The sequence below is a fragment of the Sander vitreus genome, chromosome 14 (assembly GCF_031162955.1).
Source record: "Sander vitreus isolate 19-12246 chromosome 14, sanVit1, whole genome shotgun sequence".
In the NCBI taxonomy this organism is placed as follows: domain Eukaryota; kingdom Metazoa; phylum Chordata; class Actinopteri; order Perciformes; family Percidae; genus Sander; species Sander vitreus.
Genome location: NC_135868.1, coordinates 25,484,301 through 25,509,776, shown reverse-complemented (window position 1 = coordinate 25,509,776; position 25,476 = coordinate 25,484,301). Strand labels below are relative to the sequence as shown.

Sequence of the window (25,476 nt, the reverse complement as noted above, 5' to 3'; positions counted from 1 at the left end):
CAAAGTCATTTCAACTGTGGCTGAAGCCACATTTGTTAAAATGCAAAAGCTTTATATTATCTACAAATTTGCATTCATTGACTTTTTCCCTTTTCATTTGTCAAGTCAATTTTATTCCTATAGCCCAATATCCCAAATGCCTCAAGGGGGCTTTACCCTCATCTTCGTTGATTTATATTCAGTTCGGCTGTGTTTTTATCTGTTCCACATCCACATTTCGACACTTATCAAAACTATGGCAAATTTCGACATTTATGTCATCACATATTTAGCCTTCAAAATATTTCACCAATGAGAGCAAATTCTGATCAATTCTACATTATTTCCTCTGACATACCTAAGCTGGTACGCTAAATTGAAATGATCATTAACTTCACGCCATCCATTGATTGGTGTCGGGATCTGTTGGAGTAAATAAATTACCCAGAATAAATTACCGTTCAATATGTCCTAATACGCCACAGATTATACATGTGACAGATGACTTTATGCTCACTAAAAATGCAGATCAATAATCTCCTAAGCAGTTTGCTGAATGAACCAGTGAGGGGAGTGTTGTGGCTTCCAACAATGTTCTTTAGAGGCAGGTTTGCCATTGTTTTGTGATTCTGCTCAGAGGCTTCCTGCAGGCTTGACACCACTCATGAAAGTCAAGTAGGTGAGCAGGAAAGACGTCTAGAAAAATCCAAGCTTCAGTGGTTGGTGCCATTCTGGATTTCTCCATCTGAGCACAAAACCCCACAAACTGGGCTTGATTAGGATTTCATGTCCTGTATGACAGACATTTTCAAATCCATAGAACATTAAGCGCCCAATTTTTCCTTCAACACAGTTGATGGTGACGGAGTGTAAAGGGAAAAACAAAACAAGTGTTTCTTTTTGTGACACAGAAAACCAAACAAGCTCCTTACTTCTCCATGTAGAGAGTGGTTGGCCTTGTGGTGCAACAAACTATGCTGTAATTCATCATCCAGCTGTCGGTTGGTATCAGTTGTGTGGTTCTGCTCTATAAGGCTCAGTTGTTTTGTGTTGATGTTAAAAATACAAATAAAAATGTGTCCTCCATCAAAATACTCCTTTTATTACCAACATGTTTTCTTTCCTTAAATGGATTGGTGTTGCTTAGAAGAGATGATGGGATTTGAATTGTTTAAACTCCTGTCTTTGCACATTATTCACCCTGATGGTTTCTTTTACAATGCTCTCTGATGGATGGTGTCTGAACAATGCATTCTTTGCTTGACAAGATAGAAACCTGCAGTTGTCCTTTTTTAAATTATCAAAACGTCCTGTACTCTTGTACTCGGGTCCTTTTGGGCAGATAAATCATGAGCTGGGGATGTTCTGTTTCATAATCTTGCTTCAACATTTGGATATACTCTTTGGGCTATCACCCTATCTACTGTCACTGCCTTTGTAAGAAAAAAGATTCCATCGTACTTTACTACAAAATTTAAGATCAGAGTGTAACTTTTTTTTCTCCATTATATTTAGCTATTCCTTTCAATGTCCAGTCAGCCAAATTGTTGAGAATAAGCGACATGACTCAGTTCCTTGAGACCAGCTTTTACTCGTTTAGATCTCTTAGAACTCTGTTGTGGAGATCTGGGTTATCTCTGATTGCAGATCTTGCTGGATCCTCCTCGAGCGAGAGCTATGGGGGACCCACTCCATGCCTAGTCATGCCGGCTTCTTCCCTGCTCCTGTTGGAGCGCAGACAGACACCGGCTCCCTGGCGGTGTTGCGGCCTGTGGTCAGACTGTGCTGCTCCACGTGGGTCCGACAGGGAAGGCAGAAATCCCTGAAGCACCGCTTAAAATTTTCATCCAAAAATGCGTAGAGGACAGGGTTGAGGCTGCTGTTGGTGTAGCCCAAGGCAATGCACAGGTGCCAGCTGGCTATGACGAAGGGGTTTCTGTTGTCAATCTCCACCATGGTCTTCACGATGATGAAGATGTGGATGGGGGTCCAGCAGATGATGAAGGCCGCCACCACCACCAGGACCATGCGAGTGATGCGGCGCATGTTGCGGTCTTTCTCCTTGGAGCCTGAGAGCAGACGAACGCTCTTTAGGCGCAGGATCATCAGGCCGTAACATATGGTGATGACCATCACAGGAACCACGAAGGCAAAGATGAAGACACAGATCTTTGTCACAGTGTCCCAGTACCAGTCAGGGTCAGGGAACTTCAGCGTGCACATGATTCTACCTGGAATTCAAAATAATTGTCAATGCAGGCTGGTTTAGACAGATACTGTACACTTATATACACTTCGACTCCAAAATAGTGCTGCTGTTGAAGAATGTATTTCTGTGATTGTTTCTGCAATGGTTTTTTTTCCCCAACTATCAACAGAAAAAAATGTTAATAGTGGACTTTTAAATTACTATTCAGTCTGGGTGAAAAGCTGGCTGTCACAAAGAGGGTGGAGACATGACGATTGTTTAAATATGAGGATAACGGCACACATTTTCAGACTATCCTGGGTGGAATTTGTGGCATGTACTTTGTTGTAAGGTAAAGGCCTTTTTATGCTTCTGCATAGAATCGAAGGCGTACCCCCGCAGACCCCTCTGCGTCTACGCCGGACCCTACGCCGTAGCCTGGCGTGCACCTCTCGAAAAATGTAACTACACGTCGCAGTGACACACGTCGCTCGGCCGTGGCTTGGTAGCGTTGCATTTCCCCCGACTCATTGCCTGGTTCTGCTTCAACCATAAACAACATGAAATCAAGGAGAGGTTTAACTTTTCGTGCTAAAGATTTCCCACCTTGGTCAGAAAACACAGGGGAGACACTTTGTTTCTCTCACTGTGCCTCTAGAGTTGCTACTCACTCCGAAGCTAATCGCCGTCACTCTCTCACTTCTCCCTCGCTCTAACACACTCCCCACACACACACACACACATGCTGGCTCGACGCACACACCAGCGCACAAGTATAAACAGCAGGCCACTTACGTAGGCTACGGCGAAATCTCTGCGTGGAGCCTGCGCAGAACCATAAAACGGCCTTAAGGGGTCATAGTTGCGGAGAAAAACAAAGCGAACAGTAATATTGTCTGTGATTGAATGCAAACTATCACACGAAATTCTACTGCGCTACACGCCTACGTCCACCACCCTGACTTCCTCACCCTTATGCCCTGTTCACATGTATGGACTCAAAGTAGCAGACTCTCTCAGGTCCCGTAGGAGCCTGAAGCTTGTGAGCATGTATAACATAAAGCATGCAAGACAGTTAATACTTTGAATGAATACTTTAATGATGAAAGACAAAACTGTGGAAGAAAACATATACCCACCATTATCTGCCACTTTGGTCACAGCCAAGACCATAATGGGCACCCCAATCGCAGAGGACAGGACCCAGATGAGCACGTTGATCAACTTAGCCTTGACTGGCGTCCGAAACCCCAGTGCCCTGACTGGGTGGCACACGGCAATGTAGCGGTCCACGCTCATCATGGTAAGGGTGAAGATGCTCGTGAACATGTTGTAGTAGTCGATGGCAATAATGACCTTGCACAGGACTTCCCCAAATGGCCAGGTGTTCATGAGGTAGTTGGCGCTCTGGAAGGGCAGTGTGCTGGTGGCCAAGGCGTCGGCAAGAGCCAAGTTGAAAATGTAAATGTTTGTGGCCGTCTTCATCTTGGTGTATCTGGTTGTGATCACAGAGCAGAGAAAAAGTGTTTGCAATAAGCAGCAGCAGTAATGAGAGCAGCTGGGTGTGGAAGGCTCTTTAACGGGATATGGGGATTTGAAAGTGATATTCACTATGCAGCATGTTTTTGTGGCTCAGACAACAAGTTAATATCATCATGCTATAGATGTGCAGTGTAGATGTGTGAACAAGATCTGTTTTTTCTTAATGAGGGATTTGAGATAATGGTTACAATTAGCTTATTGTACGGTGGGCCTGAAGTGCAAATCACAACAGCAAATAGGAAAACAAAACGGCATTAACTTCTACCGGAAAAGGTAGGGCCTATCTAGCAGAGGACGGAGCCTCCTGATTGGACAGACGGACTGTTTCTCTGTTAAAAGTAGGCACTTTTCTGTGTATTTCACCTCTCTTTCCTGTTAAAAGACAGACAGTCCGTCTGTCCAATCAGGAGGGTCCGTCCTGCTAGATAGGCCCTACCTTTTCCGGTAGAAGTTAATGCCGTCGTGTTTTCCTATTTGCCGTCGTGTTTTCCTATTTGCCGTCGTGTTTTCCTATTTGCCGTCGTGTTTTCCTATTTGCCGTCGTGTTTTCCTATTTGCCGTCGTGTTTTCCTATTTGCCGTCGTGTTCTCCTATTTGCCGTCGTGTTTTATGATTTGCTGTTGTGTTTTTCTATTTGCTGTTGTGATTTGCACTTCAGGGCCACCGTATTATTGGCCTCTGATCAAGCAGCTGACTTGCATGGAAAGCACCAGAGAGTTGTGAAAAGAAAATACTATTGCTGTTGCATTGAGGTTCATATATATTGTATGTCCTGACCCTGCTTTTAGCATGGGACTGTGCATTTTTCTTTGTGTGTGTGTGTGAGATGAAGATATGTCTCCTCTTGCATTGGAAGAAAAAAAAAAGTGGTCATCAGCACTGAACTCATTTTGTTCGGTACAGTATTGGCTTATTGAGGTCAGAAATTCTCCTCTGGGGCATAAGGCTTATTTTCACAATGTTTCTCATCAGAAACCTTGCAAGATGTATTCATACTAAAGTTTAACTGACTACGTTTTCTAGGAGATTGCAGCATTTTTAAATCATTGCATCCAAATACAATCCAATTTACATGCATAGTGTACCACCCAAAGGCACAAAGGGCAAGCATTAGAGAACAGGTAAAAAAATGTATTTAGATATACTGTTCTCTCTCTCTCTCTCTCTATTTATTTATTTATTTATTTATTTATTTATTTATTTATTATTTAAAAAAAAAAAAATTACATGGCTGTATGAATACAACATGATACTATATGGAATTGAACATTCTATTTTGTATTTTTCCAATGATAAAGAATTAGCTTAATTAATAGGGATGGTATATTGTGTAAGTTTCGTATTGCGAAAATTAGAAATAATATTCATGTTAGTGGGTCAATCTTTGTTGCTCTGTTCCATTAGAAAACACCCAAGCCTGATGTCTAAATGAATATGTGCATTGATTTTTCTTCCGGTCATTTTTCACACAGCATGTATATACAATTACCCATGGGTCTTGGCGGTCCGACTTATGGGAGGGGGGTCCATATTTGCAGGAAAGCTTCCATTAGCCAAATCCAACACACAAGCACAAATATTGAGTTCTTAGTATCACTTCAATAGTGATAACATGTGGACATCGTATGATCCTTTCCCAGCATTAACACTGAACTTAAATGTCATTTTTATTATCGTAATAATTAATTGGGCTAGGCCATCTCATGTGGGAGTAATTTGTGTTAATACAATGCATCTCATTGGTGGAACTAATTTATATGCGTATTACTTGAACATAATAAACCAGGGCAGCAAGTAAATTCTCCAACAAGAAACTATATGGAAGAGTGATCAATTGAAAAAGGCAAGAGTTTGACTCTGAATAGAGAATATAGCAAGTTACCTTCAAGAACGGCCTATAAATGTCTCTGCCACTATCTGGTGGTGTTGTCTTTCTGGAAAATGGACTCTCACGTCATGCTTGTGCGAATGAGTCCTCCTTCCAGTTGCCTTGCAACAGTGTATGAGTTGTCGAGTTAACAGATAGTTAGTACTGCATCTAAGCTGGAAGGGTGATCAAGAGTTAAATTGATGACATCTATCAGATGACACTTTTTTGGAGTTGGTCCGCTGATGATATATTAGTGATTGAACTCTGTGGGCTGAAATCTTCAAACGCATGCTTCAGTTGAATCAGAAAATATAATTACAGTGACTGAAATTTGAAATTTATTGTTAAGAGGATAACTTGATGAAGCATCTCATTTTCGAGGGGGTCCTCGAGACATAAGACAAAGACAATACAGCACATGTACATTCACACTCGCTAGAGCTCTCCGTCATCCCATCTCGGCCACCCTACCCACCTCACCGACTCCATATTGAAAACAAATCCGTGTATAATACATATTGCAATATTAAGAGGCATGACAACATTTAGCCCATACATACACGTATGTATGTATGTATGTATGTATGTATGTATGTATGTATGTGTGTGTGTGTGTGTGTGTGTGTAACGCAGTGTGGAGGGAGAGAAGACAGACGGAGGAAAATAGTATTATTTCGAGAAAAATGTACTAGTTGCTTAGTTTTTTGTTTCTTTTTAGTCCCCTGGTAGCCTTTTAGTCTCTAGAAAGAGCCAGCATCTACACAAATTTACGTACCTGTGCGTGGAGGACCACATATTTTCTATGAGTAGTAAACATTAGCTTCAGGCTAACGCCAGCTCCATGGCTACCTCCACACCTGGCGAGTCCCCACTTCCCCACAGGATTTCCTCGTTGCTTAAAAATGCAAACAAAGAAATTGCTGACCTTAGGTAAGAAGTTCGTCAGCTCTCCGAGGACTTAAAAACCAAAGATGCCTTGTTAACCGCCTACCTGGACATTGCTCAAAATCAATCGCTCCAAGTCACAACTCTCTCGGCGGCCTTCCAGGATACTGCGCTATGGGACCCATCCGCCTGCCCACATCCATCTTCTTGCTCGACACCGACCTTCAGGCCATCCTGGACTAAAGTGGTTTGCGGCCGAAAGAGAGCCTCGGGTAGGGCTCCATCGCCTCCTGCCCTCAGCCTCTCCAGTCGCTTCGATGCCCTGTCAAAGCCGAATGTACCCCCGGTAACGGCCGATGTGGTTACCCGGGCTCGCCCCGCTTCAAAGCCGACTGACCAGCTGTCGTCACAGGAGAGGACCGCTGCCTCGCGGCGAAAACTTCTGAGGGGTGCGGTAGTCAGACGGTCCGATAGCCTCCCTTGCCTGAACCGGCCAAATGACAACGTTCCTCAAAAACAATCTCCCCTACCGAACGGTAAGCAATATTTCTCTTCTTTTCCTTGTCCATCTGAAAACGATACTGGCTGTTTTGTTCCTGCCACCGGCCATTCTCGCCCCCCCACTCCTCGTCCGCTCTTCACCCCCCAACCACAATAATTATTGGTGACTCCATCACCTGGGATATACATTTTTTTTTTTAATGCTGTCACACACTGCTTTCCTGGAGCCAAAGTTCCTGACATCCTGGCTAAAGCTGTGGACCTGATACCCTCCCTCCCGACCTCTATTAAACGCATTGTGGACATAACGACATGTCCTATCAGCAGAGTGAGCGCACAAAGAAAGACTTTGGTACTCTCATTGAAGCTTTAAAAAGCACTGGGAAGAAGATTTTTATTTCGGGCCCACTTCCATCTCGAGGTCGCGTAGTATGCCTTTTTAGCAGACTACTCATCCTCAACACCTGGCTCCAGCATACATGCAACATCCACAACATTTATTGACAATTTTAATCTGTTTTGGGAATGTGGCTCCCTGTTCAGCAGGGACGGGATTCATCCCAATAGACGCGGCAGCCAGATGCTATGTGAGAATTTACGGCACGCTGTGCAGACCAAGACCTTTGACTGCTTGCACCCCGTAAACACACGCACAAGTGCACTTCCCAGTCACACTCTCCCATAAGCTCTCACTCCTTTACAAATAACTCTGCTAACCCAAAAACCAGCTATATCATTCCAGTAAGGATCAATAATATCAGTAATCCGAGGTACAGCGCTACACGCTCCTCTGTGCTTCCTTTTGGAGCAGCCACCCATTCATAATCACGGTGTCGGTCCCCCAACTGAGATCGGTAAAATCAAACGTAAACCAACGAGGTGCTATACTTAACAACCTAATTGTAATTAAAACGACCACTGCAACGATAGAACAGAATAGGAGAATCAAATGTGGACTATTAAATATTAGATCTCTGTCTTCTAAAGCAATATTGGTAAACGATTTGATATCAGATAATCAAATTGATCTATTCTGTCTTACTGAAACATGGCTGGGCCATGAATAATATGTTAGTCTAAATGAAGCCACTCCTCCCAGTCATATTAATACTCAATTCCTTGAGGCTCAGGCCGAGGGGGAATTGCAGCCATATTTGACTCAAACCTGTTAATTAATCCTAAACCTAAACTAAATTTATAACTCGTTTTGAAAGTCTTGTTCTTAATCTTCAACATCCGATATGGAAAACATTACAGCCAATTATATTTGTTACTCTGAATTTTTATCTGAGTTCTCAGAGTTTTTGTCATGTGTAGTCCTGAGATCTGATAAGATAATTATTGTCGGTGATTTTAATATCCATATGGACGTTGACAGCAATAGCCTTAGTACTGCCTTCAACTCACTACTAGATTCAAGTGGGTTTCAGTCAGTGTGTATAAGGCCACGCACTGTTTTAACCACACCCTCAACCTTGTGCTGTCATATGGCATCAAAATTGAAGATTTAATAGTATTTCCACAGAAATCCTTATTATCAGACCATTTTTTAATAACTTTCGAATTCTTACTATCCGACTATACGAAATTAAATAAAACCTTCTACACTAGATGCCTATCTGACAGTGCTATAGCTAAATTTATAGACGGTGCTACGGCTTGCCTACGGACGATTTTAGACTCTGTTGCTCCTCTCAAAAAGAAGATAATGAAGCAAAGGAAACTAGCACCTTGGTATAACTCCCCAACTCGCATATATATATATAATAACATATTATATATCATATTATAACAAAACAAATCTCACGAAAACTTGAAAGTAAATGGCGTTCCACCAAATTGGAGGAATCTCGTTTAGATTGGCAAGACAGAAAAATTATAGGAGGGCGCTCATGAATGCCAGATCAGACTATTACTCAACACTAATAGAAGAAAATAAGAACAACCCAAGGTTTCTTTTCAGCGCTGTAGCCAGGCTGACAACCACAGCTCTACTGAGTCATCTATTCCCCTAGCTCTTAGTAGTGATGACTTCATGAGTTTCTTTAATGATAAAATTATAACAATTAGGGATGGAATTCATCACCTTTTGCCCTCAATTTCTAACGGTTCACCTTTTGAATGCAGGAGTGCTAGAAAGAACGACAGGACCTGACCTATACTTAGACTGCTTGACTGCTTTTTTCCTATTGACCTTCAACAATTAATGCTAAAGGTCTCTTCAGCAAAGCCATCTACCGGTCTCTTAGACCCCATCCCAACAAGGCTACTTAAAGAAGCGTTACCTGTGGTTAACACTTCATTACTAGGTATGATCAATATGTCTTTATTAACAGGTTATGTACCACAGTCATTTAAAGTAGCTGTGATAAAACCTCTTCTGAAAAAACCCACCCTCGATCCTGAAGTCTTAGCCAACTATAGACCTATATCTAACCTTCCCTTTCCATCCAAGATCCTTGAGAAAATGGTCGCTAATCAGTTATGTGACTTTTTACATAGGAATAGTCTATTTGAGGACTTTCAGTCAGGATTTAGAAAACATCATAGCACAGAGACGGCACTGGTGAAAATTACTAACCTTCTAATTGCTGCTGACAAAGGACTTGTCTCCATACTTGTCTTATTAGATCTTAGTGCTGCATTCGACACTATTGACCATACCATCCTTTTACAGAGACTGGAACATTTAGTTGGCATTAAAGGAAACGCACTAAGCTGGTTTAAGTCCTATTTCTCTGATCGATCTCAATTTGTTAATATCAACGATAAATCCTCCAAGTACGCTAAAGTTAGCCATGGCGTTCCTCAAGGCTCAGTGCTTGGACCAATTCTATTGTCCTTTTTATATATGCTTCCTCTAGGCAATATTATTAGGAAACATTCAATTAACGTTCACTGCTTTGCAGATGACACCCAGTTATACTTGTCAATCAAGCCAGACGAAACCAGTCAGTTAGCTAAACTTCAAGTGTGCATTAAAGATATAAAAACTTATATGACCTAGAATTTTCTGATGTTAAACAAATTGATTGTGTTGGGCTCCAAACACCTCCGAACTTCATTATCTAAAGATATAGCTACTCTGGATGGCTTTGTACGGTGGCCGGGAAGTGCAAAGCAACCTTACAAAGAATGAAACACTTTTACAAAGCTCGAGACAAATTTACATTTTGGAAAACATTTTTACCTACCATAAAACACAATTACATGGGCAAAACACTTTTACCAAGGACAAAACAAATTAACATTTTTAGAAAACAAATTAACAAGACGCAAAACACTTTTACCAGTCCCGAAACAAATTTACAAATGACAGATTCTTCACAGAAAGGGAATGTACCACATACCGGAAGTAACACGGAAGTGATGAGGTGTTGTCGTTGTGGAGCATAGATGTATACAGATGTCGCCTTGACTACGGCAGTTCATTGGAACGAATGCGTTAATAGAGCCGCCATCTTGGAACAGGGGAGGCACTCCTCTTTAATACATCAGCGTCAATGTAAGCAAAGCTCTAACGGAAATAAAATCACTATAAATCGTCAAAATCTCATGCAATGTTCTAGTTTTTTTTAAACAAAAAGACAAAGGGACTAATTGTGTTTATAATAAATATTCTTTGTATTATCAGTTCACAAATATGAGCACAAACGGAAACTTCACTTCACTGAACTAAGAGTTTCTGCTTCAAAGTGAAGTTTAAACAGACTGAAATGTCCAGGCTCACTCCTCCACTATTGATTCATTTATTTCTGTGTGTATTTATTTATTTAACGAGCCTTAAAGTCATGTTTCGTCGTCCACAGTCTGAGTCCCGCCAGACTCCCTTTAGGAAACCTGTGATTTAAACTTCAGCAGGCTGCGACAGTCCGCTCCGCTCAGTCCTGGTGCTGGTTCTCCCGGGCTTCCCTTCCCTCCAGCGGGCCCAGCAATACGGCCTGGGCCTCCAGCTGCGTGGTGTCAGTTTTGGCTCCCAGGAACGGGCAGTGAGCTCCAGGTCCTGCAGCTGCAGACGGACTCAGCTGCCCCGCTGTAGCTGTAGCGACTGTCGAGACGTCCCCTGTTTTTCCAATGTCTCCATCAGGTCCGTGTCCTTGAAAAACTCCAAACACCGACCACACATAAAGCAAAACCGCGTTAAGCTGTTCATGTGTTTGCCACAAAACGGGCAAAATATACCTCGGACGCAGTCCATGTTCGGTCACCATAAACTTCATTCACGCCATATACTCCATAACGACAACACGAATTGACCGCGCTCACCAACAACACCTCATCACTTCCGTGTCACTTCCGGTATGTGGTACGTTCCCTTTCCGTGAAGAATCTGCGGCCACCGTAGCTTTGCCTTGGCCTCCAGCACTACTGTTAGAAATCTAGGAGTTATTTTTGATCAGGATATATCCTTTAACGCCCACTTATAACAAACCTCAAGAACAGCCTTTTTTCACCTTCGAAACATTGCCAAAATTACGAACATCCGGTCTCAAAACGATGCTGAAAAACTAGTCCATGCATTTGTTACTTCCAGGCTGGACTATTGTATTCCTTATTATCAGAATGCTCAAATAAAACCCTTAAGACTCTCCAGCTGATCCAGAATGCTGCAGCGTGTGTTCTGACAAGAACTAAGAAAAGAGATCATATTTCTCCTGTATAAGCTTCTCTGCATTGGCTTCCTGTAAAATCCAGAATTGAATTTAAAATCCTTCTTCTGACCTACAAAGCTCTAAATGGTCAAGCACCATCATATCTTGAAGAGCTCATAGTACCTTATTGTCCCACTAGAGCACTACGCTCCCAGAATTCAGAGCTTCTTGTGGTTCCTAGAGTCTCTAAAAGTAGGATGGGTGCCAGAGCCTTCAGCTACCAGGCTCCTCTCCTGTGGAACCAGCTCCCAGTCTGGGTTCGGGGGGCAGACACCGTCACCATATTTAAGAATAAACTGAAAACACTCCTCTTTGATGAAGCTTATAGGGAGCGAGTAGAGTAGAGGGAGGCAGGCCAGTATGGCCCGATCCAGTTGGGGAGAGTTCTAGCCCGACCATGCTCCTCTCCTTAACCTGCCTCTCTTAGTTATGTTATTATAGTTCTAGACTACGGGGAGAGTTCCTCCCTTCCTGTGACACACTGAGCTGCTCTCTCCCCTCTCTTTCCATCTGTTTCCATTTGTGTGCATCCTTGCCCCAGAATGGTGCGTCCTTATGTTTCTTTTCCCGCCCAGAATATTCCCTTGGATTAGGGTGGCACCACAATCTTGGTTGGAGCTGTCACTGTGGTCCAACGCTCTGCAATGCCCTGCAGCGTCTAGCGATGCTCTGCAGTGCCCGGCTGCGTCCTGCCAAGTGTCTGCGTCTTGCTACGTCCACCCATGCTGTGCCATGCTACATCCTGTAACGCCCTTCAGTGCCCTGTTATGACATGAACTACTACAACTACCATTTGTTGTCACTGTTCCATTATCTTTGTGACTATTATTGCCACTGTTCAGCACATCCCCAACTGGCACCGTCAGACACCGCCTACCAAGAGCCTGGGTCTGTCCGAGGTTTCTTCCTAAAAGGGAGTTTTTCCTCGCCACTGTCGCATTAGCCACTGCTAATGCTCGCTCTTGGGGGGAATTACTGGAATTGTTGGGTCTTTGTAAATTATAGAGTGTGGTCTAGACCTACTCTATCTGTAAAGTGTCTCGAGATAACTCTTGTTATGATTTGATACTATAAATAAAATTGAATTGATTTTTTTTTATATATATATGCACGCGCGCGCGCTCGCATGTATGTATACACATAAATAAAAGGAAAGGAGAGCTGTCACTGAGTCCCTTATTCACTGTCAACTCCAGCATCAGTCTCGAGATGATGACTTCAATTCTGTCCATCTCCTGCCTTCATCTGAAGGTTCAAATTGACAACATAAAAAATGTGCTGTATGTTATGGAAATACAATTTATAAATTGTATTTAAGCGTGGAGAATATAGGCAGCTTGATGCCATAGCAGAAAAAACACAGGTGTAATTAATTACATAATTTAATGGCTGCATTCCATTCAGGTGTGCCAGATCCAGGGAGCTGCTATTGTGCATGCTGGAACAAACGCATGGCTTTCTGGGACACTAAAATGAAACTAAATCCCCATTCAGACTGGATTTATTTCTCTAGTGGAAGTGGGATGATTTTAACATCACCTTTGCTGGTCAGTGATTTTAATTGTGTATGGAGCAACGTCCTTGTATTTCTAAACTGGATCTCTGAGGGGTTTTTTTTTTCATGGAAAGAGCTCATTGTCCTATTTCTTTTAATAAGCTCTGTGGGAAATTTGACTTTTGTGTGAAAATGATTTTTTTGCTAAACTGACAGATGGAAACATGCTAACACCAACATAAAGGCCTATTTGGGAACCAAAAGACTGAATCACTGTGATGTCACACTAACACAAAAATCACTTCCGGATAAACTAATGCCTGTTGATTTGAAAAGCGGAGATACGTGAAATCGGCAAACTTTGTAATTTCTGTTGTCATTTTCAGCCACTTCTGAATCCTCTTTTTCTGACGATTTCTATCATTTATTTGCATTGGACATTGCGATATCCTCCCAAAGTGTAAGTCCCACAGGATACCAATATGTGTTTCATGCCTGTGTGTTGAGATCTGACTGAGTAATGACTCCGAGAAAGAGTAGGAATTTTTTACTTGTCTCTCCCGTCGGATCTTTCCTTCACCTCTCCTGCTCCCTTGGGTAGCTTTGTCCTGCTTATTGTCTGTCTATTACAGAACATATCCTGTAATTTCCCCATGGTTCAAATGTCACTTGTTGGAGTGACAAGTTAAATCACAGAGGAGCACAGGGAATATTTCAATCCTCGCCTCCTGTTATGGTAATCCTGTTGAAATGGTGCCTAAGTCATAATTATTATTTATTTAGTTTATTGAATTATTATTGTTAAAAGTTACACCCAGTAACACACCAAGTTTAGGAAAAAGATCGTGGTTTGGGTTTAAACACTCCCAAGGAACGAGGGTTTCCTGGGTGAAAGTATTTTGTTTGGGCCACGATGTGAACTCCCCCCCCCCCGGCTTGAAAGCGCTGCGTTTAATGTTGACGCCACGTTGTGCTGTTTCATTTTGAGATTGTTTTCCATTGAATATTGATGGTGTGTTTTGGCATGGCTGGCCGAGTGGCACTATATCAATCGTATTGGAAGGGGGATTTCATTCTTTCATGTTTGGTTTTGTTGTGCATGTCACCCTGTTTTTTTCACAAATCGCACCCTGGTTACACCTGTGCTCTTTCTGCTTATGACAAGTCAAATAGGGCTGGGCAATATATCGACATCGATTATATGAGACTAGATATCATCTTAAGTTTTGAATATCATAATGTGACACGTGTCATCTTTTCCTGGTTTTAGAGGCTGCATTACAGTAAAGTGATGTCATTTTCTGAGCTTACCAGACTGTTCTGGCTGTTTTATTAACGCCTTTACCCACTTAGACATTATATCCACATTACTGATGATTAATTTATCAAAAATCTCATTGTGTAAATATTTTGTGAAAGCACCATAGTGAACCCTACAATATCGACATCGATGTATTTGGTCGAACATATTGTGACATTTGATTTTCTTTCTCGCCCAGCTCTACTTGGAATGAGGAGTTAAATCACTGAGGAACACAGTGAATATTTCAATCGTCGCCTCCTGTTATGTCATCCTCGGAATGGGGCTTAAGTCATAATTGTTATTTATTTGTTTATTACATTATTATTATTATTGTTAGTTGCACCTTTCTGCTCATGACAAGTCAGTCAAAATGTCTATTCCTTCATATTGTAGGCCTATCCATTCAATATCAATTTACAACATCACCCCATGTGGCCTGGACTTCATCAAATCAATTCATCCTTATTTTTTAATCAAGACAAAAGGAAACGCTGAAGTCAGCAGCAGCTGGCTGGTTTTGAACATTCCCTTGTATGTTTGATCATCATAATCCGACGTGTGCATTAGGTATCGGTTACAGCAAAGGACAGCAGGGAGCTTTTGGTAGTTACGTAAGGGCTGTCTGTAAAGCAAGCACAATATTAATATTGCTTAGAGAGGTGAAATGTGAATGTAAAATGGCATCCGTCGTGGTGGTGGTGTTCTGTCCTTCGGGGCCACCATACTGTTGACATGGGTAGAGGATTGTGTGCGAGGGTGTATTTATCATCACTTTGATCATTAATTAATTTCTCCTTTCTCCTCATCCTAATCCAAATTGACAAGATGGGCCCGCAAACAGTGTATCCTGCTTTGTGGCAAAACCACTTCCTCCCTCCCTTCAGTAAACAAGCACTTGGGTGACTGGGTCTAGATGTTGCACCACCCAATCTTATAACCATGTGGTCAATAGAAATTTAATGGTGTAAAGGGGGGCAAAAATAATGTCTGAAGCCTTTTTACTGTGGGGTATGTTTGTACACACATGTATTGTAAATCAGGGGTAAAGATAATTGGAAAAGGTTTAGTAGATGTAGCTTTCTTGGCCCCAGGGATTTTATGTCACATCCACTCTAGCACACAGAAGCTTGGTTGGATTATTAGGATACCAATGAACTGGTTTGGCATAAAGTAGGCAGATGTTGCTACAGGCGGATGCTCTTTTATACTCTTAATACAGGCATCTAGGCTGCACAGTGTCTCCCCTCAGCAGGACAAGACTTTAATTTCACACCAGCAGTGACAGGTCGTTATGTGTATGCCAAGAAACCTTTGCCATTTCCATGTTTTGTCATTGAAATCACATAGCTTTTCCTGAGGTTATGGTTAATTGCTCAGCTTATAATTCAGGTAGAGTATTGGGTAAAGCTTTTAAATACCCTTCTTCCTTTTTGTAGGCTTGGAGAAATTTCGTTGTGACGCCCCTTTTCGTGTTACAGTGAAGCACGTTTTTCTTTGTAACAGTCACACTGTGACGGTTTAATCTCCCACTGCCTTTTTTGTTTTTGTTTGTTCCCGTAGCGTAGACTCCCCGCTACCAAGCTCTATTGGCTGTCCAATCATTCCTCCTCACACACATCTTTTGGTGCCACATCAGAAGGAAAAAAGTCTCAAAGCAGCACACAACTGATGTAGGCCTGTAGGCCATGTGAACGATGTCTGCCTGCTCACCTAGACAGAGTGCCATTGATCACTGGTTTAACACTCAGCTTGCCATTAATCAAATGCCGCCAGCTCGGCACAATGTAAATGCCATTCACTCTTCACCGCGTGATACACAGATCTATGGTGCTCTGAAGCTGATGAAAGGCATTAAAAGGTTATCAGATGAGCCAGATATAGCACTAAATACATCAATAAATAAAACATAGTAAATTAATTAAAACAATTACAATGTAGTGATTAAATACATAAATATTCATACTTTTCCTAACCTCTAGTCGGTTGATAAAATAAATCTAAATTAAATGTATTTTAGGAGGACTCTTCTGCTTAACCTAGTCATTTCTCTTTTCTCTTTTAAACACAACCTATCCCATTTTCCTCATATTTAGGCTCTACTGTATCATAATGAGAAGGTGTAACGTGATTTCATTAGGTGTATACATTGCCGCCATTTTTAAGGGAAAGTTTGCGTGTCATTCCCAACTCATTTCGCCTGGGTAGCTCACCTGGTTGGGTGTGCGCCCCATGTTCAGTAGGGGTGGTACGGTTCATGAAAAAACATCCGAACCTCTCGGTTCACATGTCTCGGTTCGGACCGTGTGTGCGTCGCACGGTTCGTCAGTACACAGTTAATGTGCACTAACCTCTTACTGCCGTAGAGCCCACTTTCGACACCTATGTTAAAACACTTACTGGAAACGACCATAGACGGTATATAAACGACGAGGGGGATGAGCGTGACGAACGCAACACATGGCAACTGATTGGGCGAACGCGTCACGTGGTTCTTGCTGCTCCCGAATTTCAAAACGGACTCTAATGGCGTCTCGTTCTGAATACGATCTCGTATTTTACGAAAATAGTTCACCGAAAAGTGTTTCTGAAAACATTTTAAGCGAGAAATGGGCCATACAGTTGCTGAATCTGATCTTTTTTTGATCAACAAAGGTCAGTTTAAAAGATTTTCGTCAGATTTTGAGAGGCACCGAGCCGACCGCTCCTCAGGTGGAGTGTGGAGTGCTGCAGGTCACGTCACATGCAGAAATGGTAAGTGAGCGAGATGAGGAAGGCTGCCCGGAGTTGGAGGATGTGCCAGCGTCGTATAAGTCTGGTGTGTGGGAACATTTTGGATTTCATGTTACCTATGATGATAGCAGAAATAAAACAATAGATAGCACTGCCAGTGTGTGCATGTATTGTGCAACATGCATTCAATATGCTAATTTATATATATCATATGATCAAGTATTTCTGGAGTGTTAAAGATTAAAAGAAAAAATTACGAAAACCATGACCCTAAAACCGTGATACGAACCGAACCGTGGATTTTGTGAACCATACCACCCCTAAGGTTCAGTGATACCAGGCTGGAAAGGGGGTATCTATGCATGTACAAGATAATGATTTGTGGGGTATGTGAGCTGTGTGTGTGTGTAACATCAGTGGAGAGGACTGTGTGGCTAGCTAGTGTTAGCTTAAACAAAAACAATGGCAGCTAAAGACACAAACCTTGTTTGCAGTTCCGGGTGTCCTGTCAACAGTTTTGCAGACGTCCCTTTTACAGTAGAGTGGTGGTCCATGGGTTAAAGGCTTTTTGAGCCGCAGGGGGATTTAACGTTGAAATACCGCGAGTGGCCACTGGGCAAAATTGGCTGCAAGGCTATGTGGATGCAGTTGTTGTACATCCATGGTTTAGCCACCATTGTTTTCACTAGCTAGCCACACAGTTTTCTTACTGTATTTGCTCCACTGATGTTACACACAAGCCCTGGATCACTGTACATGAACACACCTGTGTCATTTTCATATAGCATTAGGAAAATGTTCAGTCGGGAAAATAGAGATTATTAAATCTTTAGAGCATAACTTTTTGATATTAATGAACGTCCGTTACATTCAAGCCATTGCTAAATGAGTTGCTACAAAGCTAATTATGACTTTCAGCTCCACACAACTCTCTCTGTATTTCTCAGTATGACTGTGTTCAGAAGATTGTGTCGTCCGGTGACTTTTGCGAGCAGAAACTCGAGTGACGATAATGACCTCTTCTGAAGAGTCCATCATGTTTTTGTTTTTTTTGTTTTTTTAATCCTCCGTGTTCTCCTTGGTTACTAGCAACTGCATGGAGGACGGGTGGGGGCTGTGTGCAATCACGGAAGGCTTGTATCATGTGGACGTGCCGACAGTGTTGTTGTCATTACCTAGTTCTTCATGGGGGAGACAGTAACTACGCACTATAGCTTTAAATGTGTGCCAGGACAAAAAAAAGTTTTTTTGTTTCATCAACTGATTAGAGTTTAAAGGATAATTTTAAAGCTGTCTACCTATTTCTACACTACATTGGAATTATTTCAATAAATACTAACTGAATATAATTGTCTGAGGTATTCAATTATAATTTCTGGCTCTTCTTTTAGCCTACTGCCTTTTGTCAGTTTGGGAGCGCCGCACACATCCACATTCAGCTCTAGAGAATTAGCATTTGCATTGAGCTCAGTCTTGATCCTTTATCTCTACCTAGTTGGCGTAGCGCTGCCTGGTGTGACTACATTAATCTTTTCTTTGTCATGCTCGACGCTCCTGTGTTTCCACGGCTGAAGGCAGCGCACGCACACACGCACACACACGACTCTCACGCACACTGATATAAATGCTGCTGGTTGAGATGGAAGACATGCTGACTCAGCCCAGGAAATAAACTGGCACACGCTCATCCTATTGGCAACATGCTATGGTATTTTCAGCCAAATTTCTACAGTCCCTAAAGAAAAACTTCCTGAAGCTGTGTTGATTCACTCTGTATCTTTATCTTTTGTCATTACCAAAATATTTCCGTACCAGAATACCAATATACAGTTTAAGAAGGATGTCCAAGTTCTGCTTCTTAGTAGAAATGGAACAATAATCCTCAAGTAGCAGCTCAGTTAAGACTTCACTTTCACACAAACTAATTCAGCCCTGCGATAGCTGCACATCAAACTGATTTCATGGAGGCCAATTGATAATAAATTGCATTAGCACTGAGCTAGGTCTTATCTAACAGGCGTGGCAGCAGGACTAGGAGCCAAGTTAGAGGAGAGGATAACTGGAAGATTAGAGGATTCTAGTGCTGCTGACCTATCCTGCATGGGCCATCTTTAGAGGTGTCTGCTTCTCCATTAGCAATCAAACCAACGCCCAATTCACCTGGACGTGTGCATCCATGCAGACTCTAAATGGAGTGTGTGTGCATTTGAGTGTCTCTATCCAGGAATCTAAGTGGAGGGAAATACAGTATCTCAAATGTATGACTTTTGCTTTATTGCCTGATGTGGCAGGCAAAACAAACTTAACAGAAAGGATGCTTTCAAATTGGCTTCTGGTTATAATTACTGCTCAAACGATTAGTCAGCTTACAGAAGATTAATGTTGGAAAACCCACTAATCATTAGTCATTTATTAAATATCAAACCTTTGCTGGTTCCAGCTTCTCAAATATGAAGATGTGCAACCTTTCTGTTTAACATCACTCTTAATTCAATATCTTTGGGGTTTGCGGGACATTTTCAACTATTTTAGACATGATTCATTGTAAAAGTAGTAGTAGTAGTACTATTATTATTAGTAATTATTTGCGTTACTGCCTTTTACATGTAAGATTTTCACTGTATGTACTAGATGTCTATGAGATGTCAGAAAATAGTAAAAAAAAAGCATTTAAGCTTTGTATCAGCAGAAACACAATAGTATTTTTAAATGACCGTGCTTCCCTCCCTCATGTCCCCCAAAGAGGAGAGATCTCTGTATTGGAAAAATGTATACCGATGACGCAAAAATTGTCGTCTTACGTCATCGGTATAAATTTTTCCAGAGGCAATCATAGACAGTATATAAGAATGGACCAACAGATCCCATTGCTCTGGACGGAGATCAGTGAAGGATATTAGAAGCACTTTTCCGGTGAGCGCCGAGCGTTACTGAGCAGCCTCCAACTGAGAGAGATGACATAGATGTGACGTGAGCAACCTGTCTGAAAGTTGGAAGTCTTCTGGTAGCTGTGCCAAGCGAAATCTCAATCATTTCCAATCTTGCAGAGACGGAGAGCGTAGGTATATGTAAGGAGATAACATGGACACAGGCTAATTATTGCTAACTAAAATGCTAGTTAACATTAGTAATTAAACTTCAACAACTAATGTAAGTCGAAACTGCCTGCGAGCTTCTCCTGTACTATACGGTAATTCCTCTACTATGCGGCAGTAAGACCCGTGGTTATGACACAATCGTTAGCCTATTTTTACAAAAACATGAAGTATAAGGTAATGGAGCCTTTTATACATTGTCGTGTTTCTTTAGAAATAAACAATGGACAAATAAAGTTTTTAAACGCTTTAGATGTAAAGTTATTCGCTGTCAAAGTGACGTCAAAATTAATGGCAGTCAATGGAATGCTAACGGGGGGTGATGGCTTATTAGCATCAAAATGGCGCCATAGGAGGTTCGGATTGTGAGGAGATGCTTACCCCCTTGGAGGCAATGGACTACAGCCAGTACTTCCGCATAGCCCATAGGGGGTTGGACTGTAGGTTTTTTCCGGAGATTGCCGAGGTAAAAACGAGTGTCAGCCATCTTGAATCATCGCTTAGCTTCTCAGCAGAAACAGATTTATTCATCCCGAAGGAAATTTTAGAACAACAATTATGTGCATTCAAACTACCTGCCTGCGGTGCCGCTAGCCAGAATACTTGACAGGCTTTGCCTGCTACGGAGACCAGCACATCAGCCTGCGGTGTTGCTCGATGCCCTTAGCCGGTAGGGGGACATCCTCAGCGGTGTGCGGAAAGCGGGACGAGGGTAGGAGTTGCAGCTAGGTGGAAAGCTAATGCTAGCCAGCCACCTGTGCCAGGCTTCACCTACTACGGAGACCAGCACATCAGCCTGCGGTGTTGCTCGATGCCGCTAACCGGTAAGGGGGTATCCTCAGCGGTGCAACGCGGAGGATGTCCCTAGCTCATACTCCTAGCTCATACGCAGGAGTATGAGCTAGGTGGAAAGCTAACGCTACTCGGCCACCTGTCCCATCAATCCTGCTTGCAAGTGTCTCTTTGGACAACAAACTGGACTACATCCAACTTCAACGAAACTCCCAACCAAGGTTATAATCGTTAACGAAAACAAACAAAATAACAAAAACTAGGTGGGAAAAAACAGTCGGTAACTGAAATAAAAATAAAAACGAGGCATTACAAAAAAACGATAACTAAACTAAAACTGTAATGTCTGTTTACAAAACTAACTAAAATAAAATGATCGAGTAAATGTCCCTAGTTTTTGTCTTTGTCGATCTTTCATAGAGCAAATAACTTTATATCTCTCCGACCATGACATTTCCCGTACACATGTATAGTTTCCGACCGGGAACCCAGAAATCTGACATTCCACATCAAATTGAACACATGTCCGTGGCTCCGTGCCTCTCGCCTGGCATCATAGCGGTACCGAAAGTCAGAAGAAAGCGGAAGTCCTATTTGATTATGACTGTGTCAGATAAAAGCGCCTTGCAGTGGAAGGTGGTAAAATATGTGGTCAATTTATTACAGAGAAAAATACCACGAATTTTGAAAGTACATTTGAGAAGCGCACACAAGCTAGGAGGCTAACCTAGCTTACCTTAACAAGGTAAAGGAGAACGCAAAGCCCCCTTTCCCCGAAACAGAAGCTAACCCCAGTAACGTTACGGGCATGGATGTATGGATACAGGGCCAGAGAGGATGACGGAGACAACAGCAGGACAGAGAACACTACAGGAGGGCTTTCACCGGCAACCCGATAGCTGCTGGTTAGTACATACGCAGGAACACCAAAAGAGGGAGGAAGCGTGGGTTAATATGTGGATTGATACTGGGATGTCTACACAACTGTGTGACTCGATTGACTACAAAAAGTTCGCCACTTTACTCGAACCAAAGTTGAAAATGTCCTGTTCATGTCTTCTTTAGTCTGTTGGCTATTTATGTTTTTTTCCTGGAACACTTCACTTACACATTTTACACATACTGCGTCTTGTGTAGACTGTTTACATATTTATGACCATATGTAGGCTACATTTTATGTACTGGTGTTATTGTTGAATACATTGTGAATACATATTTCTAAAATTGTACGATGTTTTTGTTGAGTTATTATTACACAATACTTTTTCTGATCTTTTTGAATCCCCCAACAAATAACCCATATTACAAAAAAAGACTAAAACTAATAAACTAAACTAAAACTAAGCATTTTCAAAAAATAAAAACTAAACTAGCAAAATCGCTTTAAAAACTAATAAACTGAATTTGAAAACAAAGTCAAAATGAAATTAAAAACTAATGAAAACTGCAAAACTATAATAACCTCGCTCCCAACGCTAGTTCAGAGACTGCTGTTTTTGTTGTTGTGGAAACATGGCTGAACAACAGTGCTGCTCTGTCACCGGGTAAGACTAGCTAGTGGAGGTGAGCTTTTTTAACACGGACTGTTGCAGAAATGAGGTGCTTGTATCCAACTAACTGCTAACCGCTGGTGGAGTTTGACTGTTAGATGAGACCATTCTACGTTCCACGCAAATTTACGGCCGTGTTTATACTCTGTTTACAGCCTACCAAGCGCTAATGCTAGTATGTGTTAGCTGAACTTTACGGAGCATATGTGTGTCGTTTTTATATAATGTCGTTTTTATATATTTGAATTGTGTAACCACTTGAGCCACAGTGAAATGTTGTTTCGTGTATATGGTTGAAATGACGAAACAGTTGAATTGAGTTGACCGTCTCACTGTCTGTAAACGGTAGGCGTGGCTTGGGAGTGGATTCTGGGATTTGGTGTCTTTCATTCACATGAGCCAAAAACACATTTCCTGGCTTTTCTCGGCCTAGAAGGCACATTTATACTACATAAGTGACCCAATTTGAAGATATATTCAGCTTTCCAGCGGTGAAATATCCCTTTAAGACATTGACTGCCTTTCAATAATGTGATGCAGAGAATTCTCTCAGCCCACAATTTGTCTGTAACTGCTGTAAACTGATAGGCAAGTTGCTCTTGTTGTGTTGTCCTAACAGAGTAGCCTGTTTGTTGGTTGAAACGTGTCATTTTGAGCATGAAACAGTAGTTGTGCAAACCTTTGGGGCCAGAATGCATTCTTCACAGTTGACAGGATTTGCTGCATCGTTGTTTTTGGAAGTTAGGTAGAAAATTCTGCCGATTTTAGTGTAGCATATTGTCCTACAGCATTATATTGTCATTTAATCTTGATTGTTTTAGTGATCAAATTTGCTCCCTGATGTGTCAATTGGACCAAAAGTCATTCATGTGTATTGTGTGTACCAAAGTACAATATGAAACAACAAAGAGTTTAAACAATATTGTCTCTGATAATGCACTTAATATCATAATTTCCACTCTGCTTAAAAGGTAAATTATTTTTTCAACCTGGAACCTATCTTCCTGTTTTTGTTACTAAGTGACTGATGGGAACAACAATTTTTGAAATTGGTCCAGTATTAAGCAGGACTGCTGCAGTCGGCAGTCATTGGGCAATTGTCCACCTTCAATTTACGTGCACTTAAAGTGCTTGTTTCTCCACTGACAGGCTCAGATTATTAGATTAGTGTCTGACAACATTATGGAAAGGATCCTTACAGAGGAAGACCTTTTTTCTTAAAGAGTAAGATCCTTTTTGTTTAACATGAAACAGCCCCGAAATGGCTATCGCCAAACCCACCAGACTCCATTTATAAAAAACAATAATGTTATTATCGTAAAGCACACTTCATTCAAAGTCAACAGAAACAAATCAAAGAAAAAAAAATCAAAAGCCGTCTTGGTTCGTCTCTCCACTTTTCCAACAATCACCACTCTGGTTTAGTTGACACCAATGCATGGGAAAATAGGGTCTGGGTTGAAAACCCCCAAAATTATCCGTATTGTTTAACAATACAACCCAGATAGTACTTTAAAATCCAGGCAGGAAAGGTCATTGTTAACCTTGAATAGTAGCTTGAAAAGAAAAATCTTAACTCAAGGTTTTCCAGCCCTTTCAACCACATCTCAGTCTTCCTTAGCAGGAGTTTACTCAGTTGTCATGCAGATAGCTCAGTAATCTAAGTGTGGAACTTTGTTAACATAATAACTAGTAACTTGTGATTACAGGTCTATTGCCAGACCTTTATCCACAGTGCTGCCAGGAGGGTCTGGTTTATTGGCATTTCTTTAAACCGATCCCAATCTTCATGGACGATGCTAAGCACTGGACGGAGCAACGGTGCAGCTACAAAATGGCCTCGAAAAGGAACTTGTTTTGGTGGAACATGCACGTTTTAAAAGTTGTTTTAGTTGTGCAACAGAAAACTCAGGTTGGAAAGATAGTCTAGCTAGCTGTCTGGATTTACCCTGCAGAGATCTGAGGAGTAGTTAACCATAGTCCTCATAAATCCACCGGAGTTTAAAACGCCAACACAAAGAAAGAGGAAGGGGACGGACATCCGGCCGAAAATGAGGAACAACCAGAGGAATTTCCTGCGGCACCTGAACAATCTTGGAAATAAAACATTGTTGATATAGACTAATCCGCAGAGGAAGGCATGCAATCCGATTTGAAATTCTGGAGAAAAAAGCTAAATAGTCGACCGTAAGTTAAAGGTTTAACCACAGGAGTCACCAAAGCAACGAGGACTGACATTTGAATGTGTGTGTGTGTGTGTCTTTCTTTGCCTCAGGCCATCATCATTTACTGCTACCACGATGGTAGTACAAAATAAACCCACATTAGCCTTCTTTTATTTAGGGTTTGAAATCTATAGTATCCATCACAGAAACCTTTTAAAACGACAAGATGATGAATGACTACATGGAGGCTAGTGTTTACCCAGCTTTTCTTTTCTTATTACATCCCTATATCTGTGTCTAAGTTTGGGTGTCCTCTCTTAAGTTCACTCCCTTCGGAGTTTACAGATGTTCCACAGGAGGTAATATATTATGTCCAGAATGGTGAATGTGCTGCGCTTCCTTCTGCTTCTGACTCTTTGCATCTCTGAGTCCTCTCCCTCACACAAGCAAACACAAAGGCCAGACGAATCGCTGCGCACAATTTGATTCACTGCCTTTTCTGAGTGCTCATCCATTCTCCCTCTTACCTCCCTAGATCATGTCTTTTTTTTTTAAACTTGTCTTGTGCCTTTTTTTGCCCTTTATTTGCACTCCAACTTGTCCTGAATGGAAATAATGGGCAGAGCTGTAAATATTCATGATTTGTTTTCTTGGTTCAATATCCAAAGATTGCCACTTGCAGAAAATGCCTTGCTTGAGGCTTTTCCTATATTCAACTCCCATTTTTTT

At 41.7% G+C, this 25,476-nt stretch overlaps 1 protein-coding gene across 1 annotated transcript in view; it reads right to left on the bottom strand.

Moving 5' to 3' along the window:
* Positions 1 to 1,680: 1,680 nt before the first annotated feature.
* Positions 1,681 to 25,476, bottom strand: part of oprd1a (opioid receptor, delta 1a) — a 31,144-nt gene continuing 7,348 nt past the window's right edge. The window contains exons 3-4 of the mRNA XM_078267748.1: positions 3,307 to 3,662; positions 1,681 to 2,210 (exon numbers count right to left, since the gene is read on the bottom strand). Coding sequence (XP_078123874.1) covers positions 1,681 to 2,210; positions 3,307 to 3,662 — 886 coding nt within the window. The remainder of the gene's footprint in view (positions 2,211 to 3,306; positions 3,663 to 25,476) is intronic.